At 45.4% G+C, this 20,169-nt stretch overlaps 1 protein-coding gene across 1 annotated transcript in view; it reads left to right on the plus strand.

The window, feature by feature from the left end:
- Window positions 1-3,466: 3,466 nt before the first annotated feature.
- Window positions 3,467-20,169, plus strand: part of LOC144509413 (discoidin, CUB and LCCL domain-containing protein 1) — a 147,560-nt gene continuing 130,857 nt past the window's right edge. The window contains exon 1 of the mRNA XM_078238258.1: window positions 3,467-3,645. Within this exon, the coding sequence (XP_078094384.1) occupies window positions 3,516-3,645 (130 nt within the window). The 5' untranslated portion in view covers window positions 3,467-3,515. The remainder of the gene's footprint in view (window positions 3,646-20,169) is intronic.

The raw sequence follows: 20,169 nt of genomic DNA on the forward strand, positions 1-20,169 counted from the left end.
ATGGAGTTTAACCCTGATAAGTGCGAGGTGATTCATTTTGGTAGGACAAATTTGAATGCGAATTACAGGGTCAACGGCAGGGTTCTGAGGAATGTGGAGGAACAGAGAGACCTTGGGGTTCATATCCACAGATCTCTGAAGGTTGCCACTCAAGTGGATAGAGCCGTGAAGAAGGCCTATAGTGTGTTAACGTTTATTAACAGGGGATTTGAGTTTAAGAGCCATGGGGTTATTCTGCAACTGTACAGGACCTTGGTGAGACCACATTTGGAATATTGTGTGCAGTTCTGGTCACCTCACGAGAAGAAGGACGTGGAAGCATTGGAAAGAGTTCAAAGGAGATTTACCAGGATGCTGCCTGGTTTGGAGGGTAGGTCTTATGAGGAAAGGTTGAGGGAGCTAGGGCTTTTCTCTTTAGAGCAGAGGAGGATGAGAGGCGACTTAATAGAGGTTTATAAGATGATGAGGGGGATAGATAGAATGGACGTTCAGAGACTATTTCCTCGGGTAGATGTAGCTGTAATGAGGGGGCATAACTGTAAGGTTCATGATGAGAGATATAGGAGGGATGTCCGAGGCAGGTTGTTTACTCAGAGAATGGTTGGGGTGTGGAATGGACTGCCTGCTGTGATAGTGGAGTCGGACACTTTAGGAACTTTCAAGCGGTTATTGGATAGGCACATAGAACACACCAGAATGATAGGGAGTGGGATAGCTTGATCTTGGTTTTGGACAAAGCTTGGCGCAACATCGAGGGCTGAAGGGCCTGTACTGTGCTGTACTGTTCGATGTTCTATTTTCTATGTATTAACATACAGTGAAAAGTATTGTTTCTTGCATGCTGTACAGAAAAAACATACCATTCATAGAGAAGGAAACGAGAGAGTGCAGAATGTACTTTTACAGTCATAGCTCGGGTGTAGAGAAAGATCAACTTAATGCAAGGTAAGTCCATTCAAAAGTCTGACAGCAGCAGGGAAGAAGCTGTTCTTGAGTCGGTGCGTATGTGACCTCAGACTTTTGTATCTTTTTCCCGAAGGAAGAAGGTGGAAGAGAGAATGTCTGGGGTGCATGGGGTCCTTAATTATGGTGGCTGCTTTGCCGAGGCAGCGGGAAATGTAGACAGGATCAATGGATGGGAGGCTGATTTGCATGATGGATTGGGCTACATTCACGATCTTTAGTAGTTCTTTGCGGTCTTGGGCAGAGCAGGAGCCATACCAAGCTGTGATACAACCAGAAATAATGCTTTCTATGGTGCATCTGTAAAAGTTGGTGAGAGTCTTAGCTGACATACCATGACATGACTGTGTACAGTTCTGGCCACCCTATTATAGAAAGGATATTATCAAACTAGAAAGATTGCAGGAAAGATCTAATAGGATGCTACCAGGACTTGATGGTTTGAGTTATAAGGAGAGGCTGGATAGACTGGGACTTTTTTCTCTGGAGTGTAGGAGAGTTAGGGGTGATCTTATCGAGGTCTATAAAATAATGAGGGGCATAGATCAGTGAGATGGTCAACATCTTTTCCCAAAGGTAGGGGAGTCTACAACTAGAGGGCATAGGTTTAAGGTGATCACGGAGAGATACAAAAGGATCCAGAGGGGCATTTCTTTTCACTCAGAGGGTGGTGAGTGTCTGGAACGAGTGCCAGAGGTAGTAGTAGAGGCGGGTACAATTTTGTCTTTTAAAAAGCATTTAAACAGTTACATTGAGTAAGATGGGTATAGAGGGATATGGGCAATTGGGGCTAGCTTAGTGGTGAAAAATAAATGGTGGCATGGACAAGTTGGGCCGAAGGGCCTGTTTCCATGATGTAAACCTCTGTGACTCTATGATTAAAAACAGACTGTCTGGTCATTTAACTCATTGATGTCTGCAGCATCCAGGTGTGTGCAGTTGTCTGTCTGTTTCTCATCAACATTCTTAACATCACTCCGTTGGCTGAGGAGGTGAGAGATGCTTCGCAAATACCTCTGCATTCCTCTTTTTTTTATTCATTCGTGGGACATGGGCATCGCTGGCTGGCCAGCATTTATTGCCCATCCCTAGTTGTCTTCTTGTGCGATTGATACAACTGAGTGGCTTGCTGGGGATTTCTCAGGGCAGTTGAGAATCAACCACATTGCTGTGGCTCTGGAGTCACGCGTAGGCCAGACCGGGTAAAGACGGCAGATTTCCTTCTCTAAAGGGCATTAGTGAACCAGATGCATTTTTCCGACAATCAACAATGCTTTCATGGTCATCAGTAAATTCTTAATTCCAGATTTTTTTTATATTGAATTCAAATTCCACCACTTGCTGTGGCGGGATTCGAACCCGGGTCCCCAGAACATTAGCTGAGTTTCTGGATTAATAGTCTAGCGATAATACCACCAGGCAATCGCCTCCCCTTATTGCATTTATATAGTGCCTTTCACAACCATCAGACATCTCAAAAAGGTTCCGAAAGAATGAAATGCATATGATAAGGGACATGCACATGACAAAGGCAGCAGATACATGGCAACACCACAACCTGCAGGTTCCCCTCCAAGCCACTCATCATCCTGACTTGGAAATATATCGCCGTTCCTTCTCCGTCGCTAGGTCAAAATCCTGGAATTCCCTCCCTAACGGCATTGTGGGTCAACCCACAGCACGTGGACTGCAGCGAGTCAAGAAGGCAGCTCACCACCACCTTCTCAAGGGCAAGTAGGAATGGGCAATAAATGCTGGTCAGCCAGCAACACCCATGTCCCACGAATGAATTAACAAAAATGCACATGAGAGGCACAATGGCACAGTGGTTAGCACTGCTGCCTCATAGGAACCTGGGTTCGATTTCCAGCTTGGGTCACTGTCTGTGTGGAGTTTGTACGTTCTCCCCGTGTCTGTGTGGGTTTCCTCCGGGTACTCCGCTTTCCTCCCACACTCCAAAGATATGCAAATTAGCTGGATTGGCCATGCTACATTGCCCCTTAGTGTCCTAAAATGTGCCGATTAGCAGAGTAAGTATGTAGGGTTATAAGGATAGAGCCTTGTATGATTCTCTGTGGGAGGGACGGTGCCAACTCGATGGGCCGAATGACCTCTTTCTGCACCGTGGAGATTCTAATGGTTCTAAGTGTAGTCACAGTTTTAATATGGGAAACTACACTAACCATGACAAGATGCTGCATTAGCTTTGAATCCAAACTTTAATATTAATTATAAAATTCTTCAAAAGTCTAATCAAGGTTTGTTTTGTATGTTAAACAGATATTGAGGCTAGTCCACTGGTATTAATTATAACCCTCTCTCCCTGGTGTCACTGCTGGGTCAATGTTTGCAGATTTGTCACTTTTACCCTTATTTGGAGCCTGAAATAAATTGTTCCAAATGATTGACAGGAGGGAGTAGTCGGTAGCAGAGTGGGTCTAAACTTTGGGGGCCAATGGGGTGAGGGGGTTTGGTAGAGGGGCGGGCTTTGCTGGGACGGGGCGGGTTGTTGAAGTCCCATTAAATCGCTCTGACAGGCGAAACCCAGCCGGATGGTCCAGCTGTGCCCGGGCGACATGTCTCTGTCATTTCACCTGACACCAGAGCCGCATCTCCTGCCCGCACTGCTGGCTGTGTACAGCCTCCTGGCTGTCAGGAGGAACCTTGTGCAAGGACAGCAGGGTAAGTCTCAGCTGATTCCCTTGCTAGCACTCACTAGAAGTTGCGTGCAAAGAGAGAGAGGAAAAAAAGTTTATTCCTCCACACATTGCGAAGGAGAACTAGTCATTTCAGAGTGCTGCCTGCAGGCTGATGTGATTTCCCCCTTTTTATTTTGCACTGTGCAAAGGGCGCATAAACAACGTGCAGGAAATTAATCATTAACTGTATCTTATAGTATAGGTGTCGGGAAATGTGTGTTTGGCAGCAGTCGAAAGCCGGGAGAATAGACAGAATTAAGGACTGGTTCGTTACTGATCTGCCTTAAAGGGAAGCACCACTTACAGTAAAGGCTGGATGGACTTCATCTGTGGCTGAGTTCAGGAAATTCAGCCAATATTCTCTCCAGAACAGTCTTCTTGGTTGGCTTTAGTGCATCGTGTTCTGCCAGTTGTTCCAATTCCTTACACGCCTGCTGTTATTTTCTCTTGCTGTCATCTATTAAGATGTGTGTTCCATTCCATAACTGTGCCAAGATGAGTGTTTACTCATTAATGGCATTTGATGGCTGTGCCAATTTCGGGTTTACATTGTGAGAAATGGTGCAATTAATTCCCTTTGACAATCTCCTTTTGGCTCAGATCAAGTGTCAGGTCAAGCCCAGGGTGGGGTGCGATGCCTTATCTTATCAGCTTGTGGGGGGAACGTGAATTGGGTTCAATTGGAATTTGAATTTGGTTTTTGGAGTAAGCGGGGAATGGATTTGGGTTTGGCCGATCCACCTTGAGCATTGGCTTTGTGACTTTAAGGATGGAGTAAAAAGTATAGAAGAAAAAATCTTAAGAGACTGTTTCCTTCTGATAGTTATTCCTCTGCCCTTGCATTAGTGTGTGTGTGTGTGGGGGCAGGCGGTGAGCACCGAGATGTACCTTCTTTGGCTCTGTGTGTGTGTGTGTTTGAGTGAGTGAGTGCTTGTAATTCAAATCTGCTGCGTTTAATAATGTTCACCCACGTGAGGGTGAGTGCAGTTCTTGCCTGGGTCCAGTGCTGGGAGTGAACTGCACTGTTCACCATGTTAATACTGCTCTTTGATTTGCAGGAGTTAAGAACGGGATCACAAAATTTACTTTGTAATTGAGATGGCGAGCAAACTGGGGATGTTTCTTTTGCTGAGTCTTTTCAAAATAGTGTTAAGCTTTAATTCCAATCGTGGTCACTTAAGGGACATTTTGTCTTTATGGGATTTTAAGTGAGATTAACAAGAAAGTCTTATTGTGTCACCTTTCAGTCAGCTGTTTCAATGTAGTTTCTTTTTTGCTCGAGGTTGACATTGGCATTGTATTGTATTCTACTGTCTCTTCAAGACTTCACTGATTTCAGTAACTCTTAATGCAGACACTTATAACCCAAACTTCTCAAGGTGATGTCCATCATTTGGCCATACATCTTGGTTTTTCATTTTAAAAAGTCACCACGCAAAATGTTATCATTGTTGTCAATACTTAGAAATCAAAGTCCATAATGAAACGATACTGCCAATGTTGGAAGGTTTGATTTGATTTATTATTGTCACATGTATTAACATTCAGTGAAAAGTATTGGTTCTTGCACGCTATACAGACAACGCATACCGTTCATAGAAAAGGAAGTGAGAAAGTGCAGAATGTAGTGTCATAGTCATAGCTAGGGTGTAGAGAAAGATAAGCATTGAACGAGAGTAAAAGAATTAGAAAGTATGCTGGGCACAGCTTGCAAAAAGTCGCCTCGCTCCAGCACCATCTTGGATTTTAAAAAAAAATTGTACTGTGTTATTGTGGATGAAGAAGATTGTGTAGGAAGGTACATTTGGAGCTGGGAAAGAACAGGAGAGAAAAGCTAATGGTATCAGTGAAATGGAGCAAAGGGTCAGAGTGGGCTGGCCTATCAAACAATGGGCTACAAGAGAAAATGCTGGAAAATCGCAACAGGTCTGGCAGCATCTGTAAGGAGAGAAGAGAGCTGACGCTAGATGACCCTTTGTCAAAGCTACTTCCTGTCCTCTCTCCAAGATTTCCTGAGTTTGGAACAGTTTTCAAGTCATGGATGGATTTGAGTTAATTAAGAATTGAGTTGTTAAGAACAGAAGTGTTTGGCTTGGCACAGCAAATGGCTTGAGGAGTTGAGGCATGTAGGTGTATCATTTGAGGTAAACACAAATTTCTGTGACACCCAAGGAGGTGAAGCAATGTATTTGTTGCAATCAGCCTGATTAACATTACTAGTTCTACAATTACTGATGTATTGAGGATAATTCAGGGTTGACATTAAATTTGTCATCACACATTATTCAGAAAATGTTGCTAGCACCAAAATACGCTGTAGAACTCGTTCCTATGTATATTTCTGGAGCACCTAGCAGGTGACAGTGCATGGAATGAATACCTAACTTGCATTAAGATATAATAACTGGTCTCTCATCCAACTGGATTCTAGACTTTATCATTTTTTTTGTGAAGAATTGCTTCACCTTACCTGTAGGATCCTGGTCAGTTCAAATGACAAGTGCGATGTTGGACTTAATGGACTTGTCACTGTCCAGTGGGAATCTGTTACATTGGACAACTCTGGCAGATGTGGAGAATGAGGGAATGTGTTTCTAATGTGGGCGGCACGGTAGCACAGTGGTTAGCACTGCTGCTTCACAGCTCCAGGGACCTGGGTTCGATTCCCGGCTCGGGGTCACTGACTGTGTGGAGTTTGCACATTCTCCTCGTGTCTGCGTGGGTTTCCTCTGGGTGCTCCGGTTTCCTCCCACAGTCCAAAGATGTGCAGGTTAGGTTGATTGGCCATGCTAAAAAAAAAAATTGCCCCTTAGTGTCCTGGCATGCGTAGGTTAGAGGGATTAGTGGGTAAATATGTAGGGATATGGGGGTAGGGCCTGGGTGGGATTGTGGTCGGTGCAGACTCAATGGGCCGAATGGCCTCTTTCTGTGCTGTAGGATTTCTAAGATTCTAAGAATGAATGCTCCGGGAAGGGAACCATTCTATTTGATATTGTGTTACTTTAATGGATGATTCTGTATCGTTGGTTACTTGAAAAGGCAGTTACCTCAGCGTGGTGCAATTCAGGTATCTTCAGAAACTCAAGTTGAAATCACAGGCTTGGCTTGAAATCACTTCTTGAATCCGCCGTCAGTGGTGTTTAGTCAGTTTCGGGTGTGGGTGTTCCTACCAGACATGGCTAAGCAGACAGTGAATGCACACAGCATGATTAATAATTGTGACATATAATCACCGTAAAGTTATTAAGTGACTGCTTAGATTAATCAATGGGGTGACCACAGATTCTTCCGATTCTGAATCCACCAATGAGAACAACTGCAAAGCAGCCTAGTTGTGACATGCGCCACAGTTCTACTGCCTCGCCCGTCACAGAGTCGGAGCGGGTGAGGGGCAGACAACGGAAATGTCCGCTGACCTCGGGTGGGAATTTCCGGTCTTGCTCAAGCGAGACTGTAAATCCCGCCTCTGATGTTTGCTGACGATACTAAGCTAAGTGGGAAGGTAAGCTGTGGGGAGGACACAGAGTGAATGTAAAGAGATATCGACAGGTTATGTGAGTGGGCAACAAGGTGGCAGATGGAGTATAATGTGGGGAAGTGTGAAATTATTCACTTTGGCTGTAAGAATAGAAACGCAGAATATGTATCAAAAGGTGTGAACTTGTAAGTGTTGATGTTCAAAGAGACTTGGGTATGCTTGCACAAGGAACACAGAAAGTTAGGTTCAGCAAGCAATTAGGAAGGCAAGTGGCATGTTGGCATTTATTGCAAGGGGATTGGAGTACAGGAATATAGAAGTCTGGCTACAAATGTACAGGGTTTTGGTGAGAACACATCAGGAATACTTGTGCAGTTTTAAAGTTTAAAGTTTATTTATTGGTGTCACAAGTAGGCTTACATTAACACTGCAATGAAGTTACTGTGAAAATCCCCTAGTCGCCACACTCCGGCTCCTGTTCGGGCACACTGAGGGAGAATTTAGCACGGTCAATGCACCTAACCAGCACGTCTTTCAGATTGTGGGAGGAAACTGGAGCTCCCGGCGGAAACCCACGCAGACACGGGGAGAACGTGCAGACTCCGCACAGACAGTGACCCAAGCCGGCAATCGAACCCGGATCCCTGGCGCTGTGAGGCAGCAGTGTTAACCGCTGTGCCACCTTCGACATTTAAGGATGTGCTTGCATTGGAGGCAGTACAGCGTAGGTTCATTAGATTGGTCCCTGGGATGAGGGGATTGTCCTCTGATGAGAGGCTGAGTAAGTTGGGTTTATATTCTCTGGAGTTTAGATGGTGATCTCATTGAAACAGAATTTGGAGGGGGTTTGATAGGATGACATCCATCATGAAAACCTGTTGCTAGCAAGACAATATTGTTTGCACTAATTCTACTGTGGTAGCTGTCTCAATGTACTTGGACAACCTGAACTCATATGTGCAGCAACAACTTGCATTTATATAGTGCCTTTAACATACTAAACCACCCTAAAGCAGTCCATAGGAGAGTCATCAAACAAATTCTGACACTGAGCCACAAAAGGTGATATTGGACATATGACCAAAAACTAGATCATAGAAATATAGAAACATGGAAGAGCAGGAGAAGGCCATCCAGCCCCTCGAGCCCACTCTGCCACCTGTCACGATCACGGCTGATCGTCCAACTCAATAGCCTAATCCCACTTTTTCCCCATTACCTTTGATCCCATTCGCCCCAAGTGCTATATCCAGCCGCCTCTTGAATACATTCAATGTTTTGACATCAATTACTTCCTGTGGTAATGAATTCCACAGGCTCACCACTCTTTGGATGAAGAAATGTCTCCTCACCTCTGTCCTAAATGGTCTACCCCAAATCCTCAGACTGTGACCCCTGGCTCTGGACTCCCCCACCATCGGGAACATCCTCCCTGCATCCACCCTGTCTAGTCCTGTTAGAATTTTATATGTGTCTATGAGATTTCCCCCCCCTCATTCGTCTGAACTCCAGCGAAAACAATCCTAACCTAGTCAATCTCTCAAGGAGGTCAAGGAGGTAGGTTTTAAGCCCCATCCTAAAAGGGGAAAAACAAGGCAGCGAGGTCTGGAGAGGGAATACCGAAGACCAGGCAGCTGAAGGCATGGCTGCCAGTGGTAGAGTGATTAGAATCGGGGGATTCCCACTAGCAGTGCCAGGATCTTGAAAGGTTGTAGAACTGGAACAGGACACAGACATAGGGAGGGGGTGAGGACATGGAGGGATTTGAAAACCAGGATGGAATTTTTAAAATGGGAATGTGTTTAAAACATGCGCTTTTTACAAATATACTCCACACAGACATTCATCTTTTTACAATCTGCTGCTGGTGCATTTGCAGCAGGGTAACGCCAGTAAAAGCAGCAATCTCATGCTCCTCTGCTAAAGCCTAAGTACCAAGCCCAGGCCTGGGGCTCGGTCTAAATGCGGTGGTGCAACATTCCGGGTTCCACCATTGATCCCGGATACTGCATTGTCACCATGTCACCGACTAACCGGGCTTTCAAACTCAGGGCATCGTTCCGGGATGTGATGGAAAATAATTGTAGCAACAATTCATTTAAATTTTTTGCGTCTTTGCAAGTAGGGACTGAGTGTTCTGGAGAATGGAAGATGTGAAATGAAGCCTGGTGTTGAATTGTAATAAAACCTAGCGACACCTGAGCTAAAAGTGCTGCTATTTGCGTACCGGTGTGCTGTTCCCATACTGAGTTAAGCCAGAGCTTACAATTCTCCTAATGAAAGGAGAAGGAACTTTATTTAATTAGAATGAATTAGGTATCATTACCTTTAAGGTGCAAATAAAAATGTTAGAGAATGCGTTGTATTTTGTTACCAGCATATTCATTCCAGAATATGTGTGTTTGGGAACTACTTAGCAACTGCTTAGCAATTATTTCAGGGACACAAGCAGAAAATCTGTTAACTACACATAGTGTGCTTATTGTAAAGCAGCCCATTGGAAAGATTATCCTTATTTGTTATTGTGCGGTATTGATTGGAATCATTGTTAGTCAGTGTGTGTGGACAACTTTGCAGCTCGCAAGTTACATGGTTTCATTGCTTTCAAGTTTTGGAATGCAAACCTTGGTTACTTCATTTGTTTCAGTGAGTTTTCATTAATAACCTTTCTTTTTAAAGCTTTAAAGTTTATTTTATTAGTGTCACAAGTAGGCTTACATTAACACTGCAGTGAAGTTACTGTGAAAATCCCCTAGTCGCCTACACTCCGGCGCCTGTTCGGGTACACTGAGGGAGAATTTAGCATGGCCAACGCACCTAACCAGCACGTCTTTCAGACTGTAGAAGGAAACCGGAGGAAACCCCACGCAGACACGGTGAGAAGGTGCAGAAACAGTGACCCAAGTCAGGAATTGAACTCGGGTCCCTGGGTTCCGATTCCCAACTTGGTGACCCAAATCACAGACAGTGACCCAAGTCACCGATGGGTCACTTCCTCTTAGTGCCTGATTTCTGTTCCTTCTGTTTCGTGCCTGGACAAGGGGTACACGTAACTGAAAGGCACAGGCAGGCAAACATGGTCTGGGAAGGTTGTAGAGTTGATGAGCTGAGGCCATTGATGGATTTAAGAAGATGAGGGTAACAATGTTTGGTATGCGGAGGGGCAGGTAGGGATTGTATAAGGAATGATGGTAAATGTATCATAGCGGGAACTGGAAATTTGCAGCTGAGCTTTGGATCATTAGAATCAATTAGAATCCCTACAGTGCAGAAAGATGCCATTTGGCAGTTTGCACAAACTCTCTGAGAGTATCTTACCCAGGCCCTATCCCGTAACCTCACACATTTATCATGGCTAATCCATCTAACCTACACATCTTGGGACATTAAGGGTCAACTTTGCATGGCCAATCCACCTAACCCACACATCTTTGTAGTGTAGGAGGAAACCGGAGAACCCGGAGGAAACCCACGCAGACACGGGAAGAACATGCAAACTCCACACAGACAGTGACCCGAGGCTGGAATTGAACCCGGTCCCTGGCGCTGTGAGGCAGCAGTGCTAACCCACTGTGCGAATAGCAGGCCAGTAAAGAGAAAATCAAGATTACATTTCATAACTATGAATTTCTTTAACCTTTCAGAAGCTAAAATTTCTTCCTCATTTGTCTGCCTTCTTCGCCTGAAAGCACTGCCTTCGATTGGTTCCTTGGGAGTTGCCAAGTGGCCACTCTGTGAGCCAAGACAGTGAGTGTTGACAAGCTATTCAACCTTGGGTAGTAGGAGCAAGGTCAATCCTGTTGTCACTTATAGTCACCATATATGTACATTCTGGCACAGATTAATAGAAAGCAAACTGGCACAGGAACCTTTGTTATTTTTCTCCTCCATAACATCAGGCCTACTGTGACCAGCCGTACCTTTCAACTGCTCCTTCATCTGAGATGAGCTAAACTTCAGCCATTGATCTACTTGCACTACGATTGTTCGCCCATCACCCCTGTGCTCGCGCACCTACGTTGGCTTCTGCTTAAGCAGCGTTTCAATTTTAAAATTATTGTCTGTGTTTTCAATCCCTTCCTTGGTCTCACCTTTATCTATCTCTGTCACCCTCTCCCGTCCTACAACCCTTCAAGATCTCTGCTCTCCTCCAGATCTAGCCTCCTGAGCATCCACAATTTTAATTACCCCACCATAGGCTGTTGTGCCTTCAGCTGGTGAGATCCTGAGCTCGAGAATTCCCTCTCTAAAACTCCCTGTCTGTCTTTACCGATCCTTCCTCCTTTCACATGCTTCTTAAAATCTGTCTCCATGATCAAATTTGACCTGTCCTAATTTCTCTTTAAGTGGTCCAGTGCCAAGTTTTGGGAATGATCCAGTGAAACTCCTTGGGATGTTTTATTGTGTAAAAAACCATAAGACACAGGAGCAGAATTAGGCCACTCGGCCCATCGAGTCTGCTCCGCCATTCAGTCATGGCTGATTTTTTTTCTCATCCCCATTCTCCTGCCTTTTCCCCATAACCCCCGCTCCCCTTATTAATCAACAACCTATCTATCTCTGTGTTAAAGACACTCAATGACCTGGCCTCTACAGCTTTCTGCGGCAAAAAGTTCCACAGATTCACCACTCTCTGGCTGAAGAAATTCCTCCTCATCTCTGTTTCAAAGGATCGTCCCTTTAGCCTGAGGTTGTGCCCTCTGGTTCTAGTTTTTCCTACTAGTGGAAACATCCCCTCCACCTCCACTATCCAGGCCTCGCAGTATCCTGTAAGTTTCAATAAGATCCCCCCTCATCTTTCTAAAGCTGCTACATAAATGCAGATAGTTATTGTGGTTGTTCAGCTCCCCAGCAGTGTGTCATAGCGTTCTATCGCAATCTATTGCACTGATACTTTATCTCTAACATGTTGAAATCACACACATGCTACTCACTTGCTTCCTGTTGTGGGTTTCCCTCTCATGCTTTCCTTGTCACACTTTTCCTGACTCATGGTTAGTAATGGCACAGGAGCGCTGCTGGAGTTCCATGGAAATTTCTCTTCCCACATTTCAAGCATGCTTGTCAGAACCGTAAAGACCAAAACTACTCCAATTACCACAGATATCTGGGCAACAATTTTATATTCTTTTTCCGTATTGGATTTTGACATTTGTGCAAAATGCATGTTCAAACCTCAGCAGCAATCAGTATTAAATAGTCCGAATAAAATCTGAAGGATAAAAATTACTGATTTTTTTTATTCATTCAAAGGATGTGGGCTTCGCTGGCTCGGCATTCCCAGGTATCTGCTGCTCTTGTCCTTCTAGATGGTAGTGGTCATGGGTTTGGAAGGTGCTGTGTCAGAAACCTTGGTGAGTTCCTGCAGTGCATCTTGTAGAAGGTACACGTTGCTGCTATTGTGTATTGGTGATGGAAGGAGTGAAAATATATGGAAGGGGTGCCAATCAAGGAGTCTGCTTTGTCCTGGATGGTATCAAGTTTCTTGAGTGTTGTTGGAGCTGCATCATCCAGGCAAGTGGGGAGTATTCCATCACACTCCTGACTTGTATTTTGTAGACTGTGGGCAGGCTTTGGGGAGTCAGGAAGTGAGTTACTCACCGCAGGATTCCTAGTCTCTTGTAGCCACAGTATTTATATAGCCAGTGAAGTTCAGTATGTGGTTGATGGTAACCCCCAGCATACCGATGGTGGAGGATTCAGTGATGGCAGTGCCATTGAATTCATAGGGCGATGGTTAGATCCTCTCTTGATGGAGATAGCCATTGCCTGGCACTGTGTGGCGCCAATGTTACTGGCTACTTATGAGCCCAAGCCTGGATATTGTCCAAGTCTTACTGCACTTTAACACGGACTGCTTCAGTATCTGAGGAGTTGTGAATGATGCTGAACAATCAGCAAACATCCCCGCTTCTGACCTTATGGTGAAAAGGAGGTCATTGGTGAAGCTGCTTAAGATGGTTGGGCATAGAACACTCCTACAGAGATGTCTTGGAGCTGAGATGATTTTTGATTTGATTTGATTTATTATTGTCACATGAGAAGTCCTTGGCGGGTCGGATCAAGGAAAACCCCAAGGCTTTTTACTCTTATGTGAGGAATAAAAGAATGACCAGGGTGAGGTTAGGGCCGGTCAAGGACAGTAGTGGGAACTTGTGTATGGAGTCAGTAGAGAAAGGCGAGGTGATGAATGAATACTTTTCTTCAGTGTTCACCAAGGAGAGGGGCCATGTTTTTGAGGAAGAGAAGGTGTTACAGGCCACAATGCAAGTTGGAGAATTGGTGTATGACCGGGTAGTGCACCTATCTGTTATCTGTGACCTTTTTTGAATAAGGGGAGATAGCAGTGTTCATGCTAACCTGCGGGTGACTAATGCTCCTAGTCAGTTCCATAAGTGAAAGGTCAATTATGTTTCATCTTAACAAGCACAAGCGTAGTGAGAATCCTTTGCAAGTCAGGAACATTTGAAAACAGGATTTTCAGGATGTGTAATAATGAAATATGACCTGATCATCCATGTTGCATAGAAGGTGCCTATTTGGCCCATGGTGCCTCTTTGAAAGAGCGATACAATTAATTGCTCTTCCAGCCTGTATGTTTTCGAGAAGAAATTAGATATAGCTCTTGAGATGAAAGGGATCAAACGATAGGGGGGAAGGCTATTGAATTGGATGATCAGCCATGATCATATTTGCTCTTTCCCCAAAACATTGCAACTTTCTACTTTGCAAGGATATATTAAATTGGTTCTTGAAAGTTAATTTGTTTCCACCAGTTTTTCAGCAGGACATTCCACAGCATAACAACTCACTACATGGCTAGCCTGGGTAGTTCAGTCAGTGGAGCATGAGACTCTTAATCTCAGGGTTTTGAGTTTGAGCCCCACACTGGGGTGCCATTGTTTTTTAAACTAGAAAGAGTGCAGAAAATATTTACGAGGATGCTACCGGGACTTGATGGATTGAGTTATAAGGAGAGGCTGGATAGACTGGGACTTTTTTCCCTGGAGCGTAGGAGGCTTAGGAGTGATTTTATAGAGGTCTGTAAAATAATGAGGGGCACAGATCAGCTGGATAGTCAATATCTTTTCCCAAAGGTAGGGGAGTCTAAAACTAGAGGGCATAGGTTTAAGGTGATCAGGGAGGGACAAAGAAGGGTTCAGAGGGGGGGGCAAAATTTTCACACAGAGGGTGGTGAGTGTCTGGAACAAGCTGCCAGAGGTAGTAGTAGAGGCGGGTACAATTTTGTCTTTTAAAAAGCATTTGGACAGCTACATGGGTAAGGTGGGTATAGAGAGATATGGGCCAAATGCGGGCAATTGGGACTAGCATGGTGGTTAAAAAAAGGGCAGCATTGACAAGTTGGGCTGAAGGGCCTGTTTCCATGCTGTAAACCTCAATGACTCTATGACATGAATCACTTTTTTCCTCATCTTTCCTCTTTTTTTTGCCTATTGTCTTTAGTCTGTTGTCAAGGATTATCCCTCTCCCTGCAAATGGAAACCAGATTTCTATTTACTCCGCCAACCCATTTCTTCATAATTTTGAACACTGCTTATTAAATTTCATGCTAACTTTCCCTGCTTTGGGAAAATAATCACAGCTTTTCCAATTTCTCCACAAAAAGTGCTCTAGTGTCAATCTAATAAACCTCCTCGGAACTCTCTCAGAGTTCCTGACATCCTTTCTAAATTGCGATGCCCAGAATTGAGCACAGTACTTCAGCCAAGGCCTAACCAGTAATTTATAAATACTTAGCATCGCATCCTTGCCTTTGTACTCGTGTCTCTATTAATAAAGCCCGGGATCTCATTAGCTTTTATAACAACCTTGTCCTGCCAATTGCAAAGATTTATTGAGCATAGTAAAGCCATGCTATCTGCCTATTGATTAAACACAGTGTAAGTAACGCTGTATTTACATTGATTAGTAATTCGTTACGTTTCCCCAATTCAACAAGGATCCCAGTGTTCCTTTATGTTTGGCAAGCCAATATCACAGTGTGTATTATTCTTTCAACAAGGGTCCTCAGACAAAATGTAAATGGAAGAATTGTATGGTGCTCGGAAACATCTTAACCCAAATGTCCCCCCTGCATTTACAGTAACTCAAACCCTTCCACTGGTAACAAAAAAGGGTAAATGAATTAAAATTCAAATCCAGTTAGTCCAATTCTGGGTCAGATGCTGCTTGCGATGAAATCAACATAATCCCTGTTTAAACAAACATGAGCAGATCGTGATAGCGAAGGATTTGAATTCTGGGTGAACCCAGTAGCTTTGTGAATAACTACAGCAGGCAAAGCTGAGAGATCCGAGGCTCCAGCTCTACTTCTCGGCTTGCGCAAGTTCACTTGGGTAGCTGAAAGTGACCTCAGTGCCTTCAGGCGAAGGAGAGAGTGATCTGCAACCACAAACCGCTGACATGGAAGCTCCGATTACTTTTTAAAAAATTCATTCATGAGACATGGGCGTCACTGGCTGGCCAGCATTTATTGCCCATCCCTAGTTGCCCTTACCTAGTGGCTTGCTGGGCCATTTCACGGGCAGTTGAGAGTCAACCACATTGCTGTGGCTCTGGAGTTACATGTAGGCCAGATCAGGTAAGGACGGCAGATTTCCTTCCCTAAAGGACATTAGTGAAGCAGATGGGTTTTTCCGACAATGGCTCCATGGTCATCATTCGGTTCCTGATTCCAGATTTTTAAAATTGAATTCAAATTCCACCCTCTGCCATGGCGGGATTCGAACCCTGGTCCCCAGAACATTAGCTGAGCAGCTTGGCTTTGGGAACCTCTATTGAAAGCGGTTTCCAGTGGCTTGCGTCAATCTCCTGCTCTGTTCTTGAGCAGAGCTGAGCAGCGGCCACACAAGAGTGACATTTGCTCCAGGAGCGCGGAACCTCCTGAGCTCTCTGTGGGTGGCAGCCTATCTGTGCCTCTGATGGGCACTCTCCTCCAGTGATGGTGCCAGTCTGCCCTGATGGCTGCAGCCCAGGTTCAGACACCGCAGTCTACAGCTGGGCCCTTTAGACCCAGAGCTGCTGGCCAATATTCTTTAAGGCAATCTGATGCCCTCGTTGTAAGCTCCTCGCACAGTGGTTAGTACTGCTGCTTCATAGTGCCAGGGACCCGGGTTTGATTCCTGGCTTGGGCCACTGTCTGTGTGGAGTTTGCACGTTCTCCCCATGTCTGCATGGGTTTCCTCCGGGTGCTCCGGTTTCCTCCCACATTCTGAAAGACGTGCTGGTTAGGTGCACTGACCCAAACAGGCGCCGGACTGTGGTGACTTGGGGAATTTCACAGTAACTTAATTCAGTGTTAATGTAAGCTTTACTTGTGACTAATAAATAAACTTTAACTTTTTAGCCTTCCGTCTCACAAGCCACTTCCACCTTTCAGATGAGATGTTAAACTGAAGTTCCATCTGCTATCCAAAGGGGGACTGAAAAAATCCCAAGGCATTATTTCAAAGCAAGCACAGGGAAGTTCTCTGCCTTGGCCAATATCTATCCCACTGTCAGCAACACTAAAAAAACAGATTACACGATCTGTTTGTGGGACCTTGTCATAGATAGAAAAGATCATAGAATCCTACAGTGCTGAAGGAGGCCATTCGGCCCATCGAGTCTGCACCGACCACAATCCCATCCAGGCCCTATCCCCATAACCCCATGCATTTACCCAAGCTAGTCCCCCTGATACTAAGTGGCAATTTAACATGACCAAATCCACCTAACCTGCACATCTTTGGACTGTGGGAGGAAACTGGAGCACCCGGAGGAAACCCACACAGTCACAGGGAGAACATGCAAACTCCACACAGACAGTGACCCTAGCCAGGAATCGAACCCAGGTCCCTGGCACTGTGAAGCAACAGTGCTAACCACTGTGCTGCATGCAAGTTGGCTGCCATGTTCCTTGCATTACATTTCAAAAGTATTTAATTGTTATAAAGGTTTTTTTTATTCATTTGTGGATGTGGGCATTTATTGCCCATCGCTAATTGCCCTCCATTTCAGAGGGCATTTAAGAGTCAACCATTGCCATGGGTCTGAAGCCACATGTAGGCTAGATCAGGTAAGGAAAGCAAATTTCCTTCCCTAAAGGATACTAGTGAACCAGATGGGTTTTTGTAGCAATTGACAATGGTTTCATGGTCATCATTAGACTTTTAATTCCAGATTTTTATTGAATTCAAATTTCACCATCTGCTGTGGTAGGATTCAAACCAGGCCTTGCCCCGGGTCTCTGGATTGCTAGTCCAGTGACAATACCACTACGCCACCACCTCCCCTAAGTGCTTTTAGGATGTCCAGAGATTGTGACAGGCGCTTTATAAATGCAAAGCTTTCTTTTCATATGAGCAGGAGGATTGAACTATGAGCAGATGAGACAGACACTGAGCTTGCACAAGGGTGATTAATGGTTTATTTTTTCCAGTGTGGGCTTGATTTGAGAATATTTGTCAGAAAAATGTGGTTCTGGTTCTTGGTTTGGTTTTAGTGTTTATCCTTTGTAGTGAAATGAGAGAGAGAGGCATAAATCTGGAGTGAGTGAACGAAGCTGACCAGATGGTGCTTCTCAGGATTGTGGCCCTGTAACTGAATGCAGAATGGGAGGGCTAATTAAAATGAAGCAAACCTCACTGTGCAGTGCCTGTGAGCACTCAGGGAGCTCTGCTGATAGCTCCTGCTCCTGTTCTGTTTTTAAGTTTGTTTATTAGTGTCAACAAGTAGGCTTATATTAAACACTGCAATGAAGTTACTGTGAAAATCCCCTAGTCACCACACTCTGGCACTTGTTCAGGTCAATGCACCTAACCTGCACATCTTTCAGACTGTGGGAGGAAACCGGAGCACCTGGAGGAAACGCACGCAGACTCTACACAGACAGTGACCCAAGCCGGGAATCGAACCCGGGTCCCTGGCACTGGCAAGATAGCAGTGCTAATCACCGTGCCACCATAATGGCGATAGAGGCTGGGGTGCGCAACAGACAACCACAAACCCTTGTTACCAGCTCTGGGTTTACTGTAAAGTTCCCCTGGAATGACCAGGATACGGAAGGGTTTGGCACTCCGATAGTTTGCTGGATAATGTTCCACAGGGCCACATGGCTCTGATTGGCAGCCTGCTCTACAGCTAGGTGGGGCGTCCTGGTGGGAGGCATGAACGTTCCCCAGAGGGCATCACTCTTGTCACCCCATCGCCAACCTGTACTTGGAGGCCTGGTTAAAACAATGGCAACACAATCAACCTATGCCACCTAGCTGCAGCCACAACTCAAACCTCAAACTCAGGCTTGCACAACACTGCCTATCCCTGTCACATTTTGTGCTTCACAATCCATTTACTGAACAAAGAAGCCAATGCTGTGTGACTGAATGGCTGGCCCACCTGGAGATGCTTGGAAACACCACAACCCCCAACTACTCCTCCAAGTCACAAATCAACCTGATCTGGAAATATGTCGCCATTCCTTCTCTGTCGCTGGGTCAAATTCCAGGAATTCCCTCCCGATCAGCACTGTGTGTATACCTACACTGCGCAGACTATATGGTTCAAGAAGACGGCTCACCACCACCTTCTCCAAGGCAATTGGGGATGGGCAATAAATGCTTGCCTTTCCACAGTGCGGAATGTGGATGGATTTGGAACAGATCTAGAAAACTATAACTGGGTGTCCATGAGGCACTATGGGCCAGCAGCAGCAGAATTATTCTCAACTACGGTCGCCTGGAACCTCCTGGCCCCACTCCACCATTACGACCAAGTCTGGAATCAACCCTGGTTCAATGAAGAGTGCAGGAGGGCATTCCAGGATCTACACCAGACACAGCTAAAAATGAGGTGTCATGCTGGTGACCCAACAATGCAGGACTACTTGTTGCTAAACAGCGAAAGCAGCACGCAATAGACAGAGCTAAGAGGTCCCACAACCAATGGATCATAGAAACCACTACTAATCGTACATTACACTACAAAAGGAGACCCATCAAGTCTGTACCGACCATAATCCCACCCAGGCCCTATTCCCGCAACCCCACTCATTTACCCTGTTAATCCCACTGACACTAGGGTCAATTTAGCTTGGCCAATCAACCTAACCCACACATCTTTGGAGTGTGGGAGGAATCCGGACCATCCAGAGGAAACCCATGCAGAGACGGGGAGAACGTGCAAACTCCACACAGACAGTGATCTGAGGCTGGAATTGAACCTGGGACCCTGGCGCTGTGAGGCAGCAGTGCTAACCACTGTGCCACCGTGCCACCCATGATCAGATCAGATCTAAGCTCTGCAGTCCTGCCACATGCAGTCGTGAATGGTGGTGGACAATTCAACAACTAACTGGAGGTGGAGGCTCCACAAATATCCCCATTCTCAATGATAGGAGACTGCAGCCTCGGTCCAAACATGGACAAAAGAGCTGAACTCAAGAAATGAGGTCAAAGTGACTGCCCTTGGCATTAAGGCAGCATTTGACTGAGTGTGGCCTCAAGGAGTCAAGTCCTATCTCCCATTAACATCCTTGGGTTTACCTTTGATCAGGAATGGAACTGGACGAGCCATATCAATACTGTAGCTAAAAGAGCAGGTCAGAGGGCTGGGAATTCTGTGGTGTGTATCTGACTCCCCAAAGCCTGCCCACCATCTGGAAGGCACAGGTCAGGAGTGTGATGGAATACTGTCCACTTGCCTGCTTGGGAGCAACTCCAACAACACTGAAGAAGCTTGACACTGTCCAGGACAGAGCAGCCCCATTTGATTGGCACCCCATCCACCACCTTCAACATTCACTCCTCCCATCACTGACGCACAGTAGCAGCAGTGTGTGCCATCTACTAGATGCACTACAGGAACTCACCAAGGTTGACAGCACCTTCCAAATCCAAGACCTCAACCACTAGAAGGACAAGATGTGGACATGCCAGTGTTGGACTGGGGTGGGCACAGTAAGAAGTCTCTCAACACCAGGTTAAAGTCCAACAGGTTATTTGGTAGCACGAGCTTTCGGAGCGCTGCTCC

The sequence above is a fragment of the Mustelus asterias genome, chromosome 21 (genome assembly GCF_964213995.1).
Source record: "Mustelus asterias chromosome 21, sMusAst1.hap1.1, whole genome shotgun sequence".
Classification (NCBI taxonomy): Eukaryota; Metazoa; Chordata; class Chondrichthyes; order Carcharhiniformes; family Triakidae; genus Mustelus; species Mustelus asterias.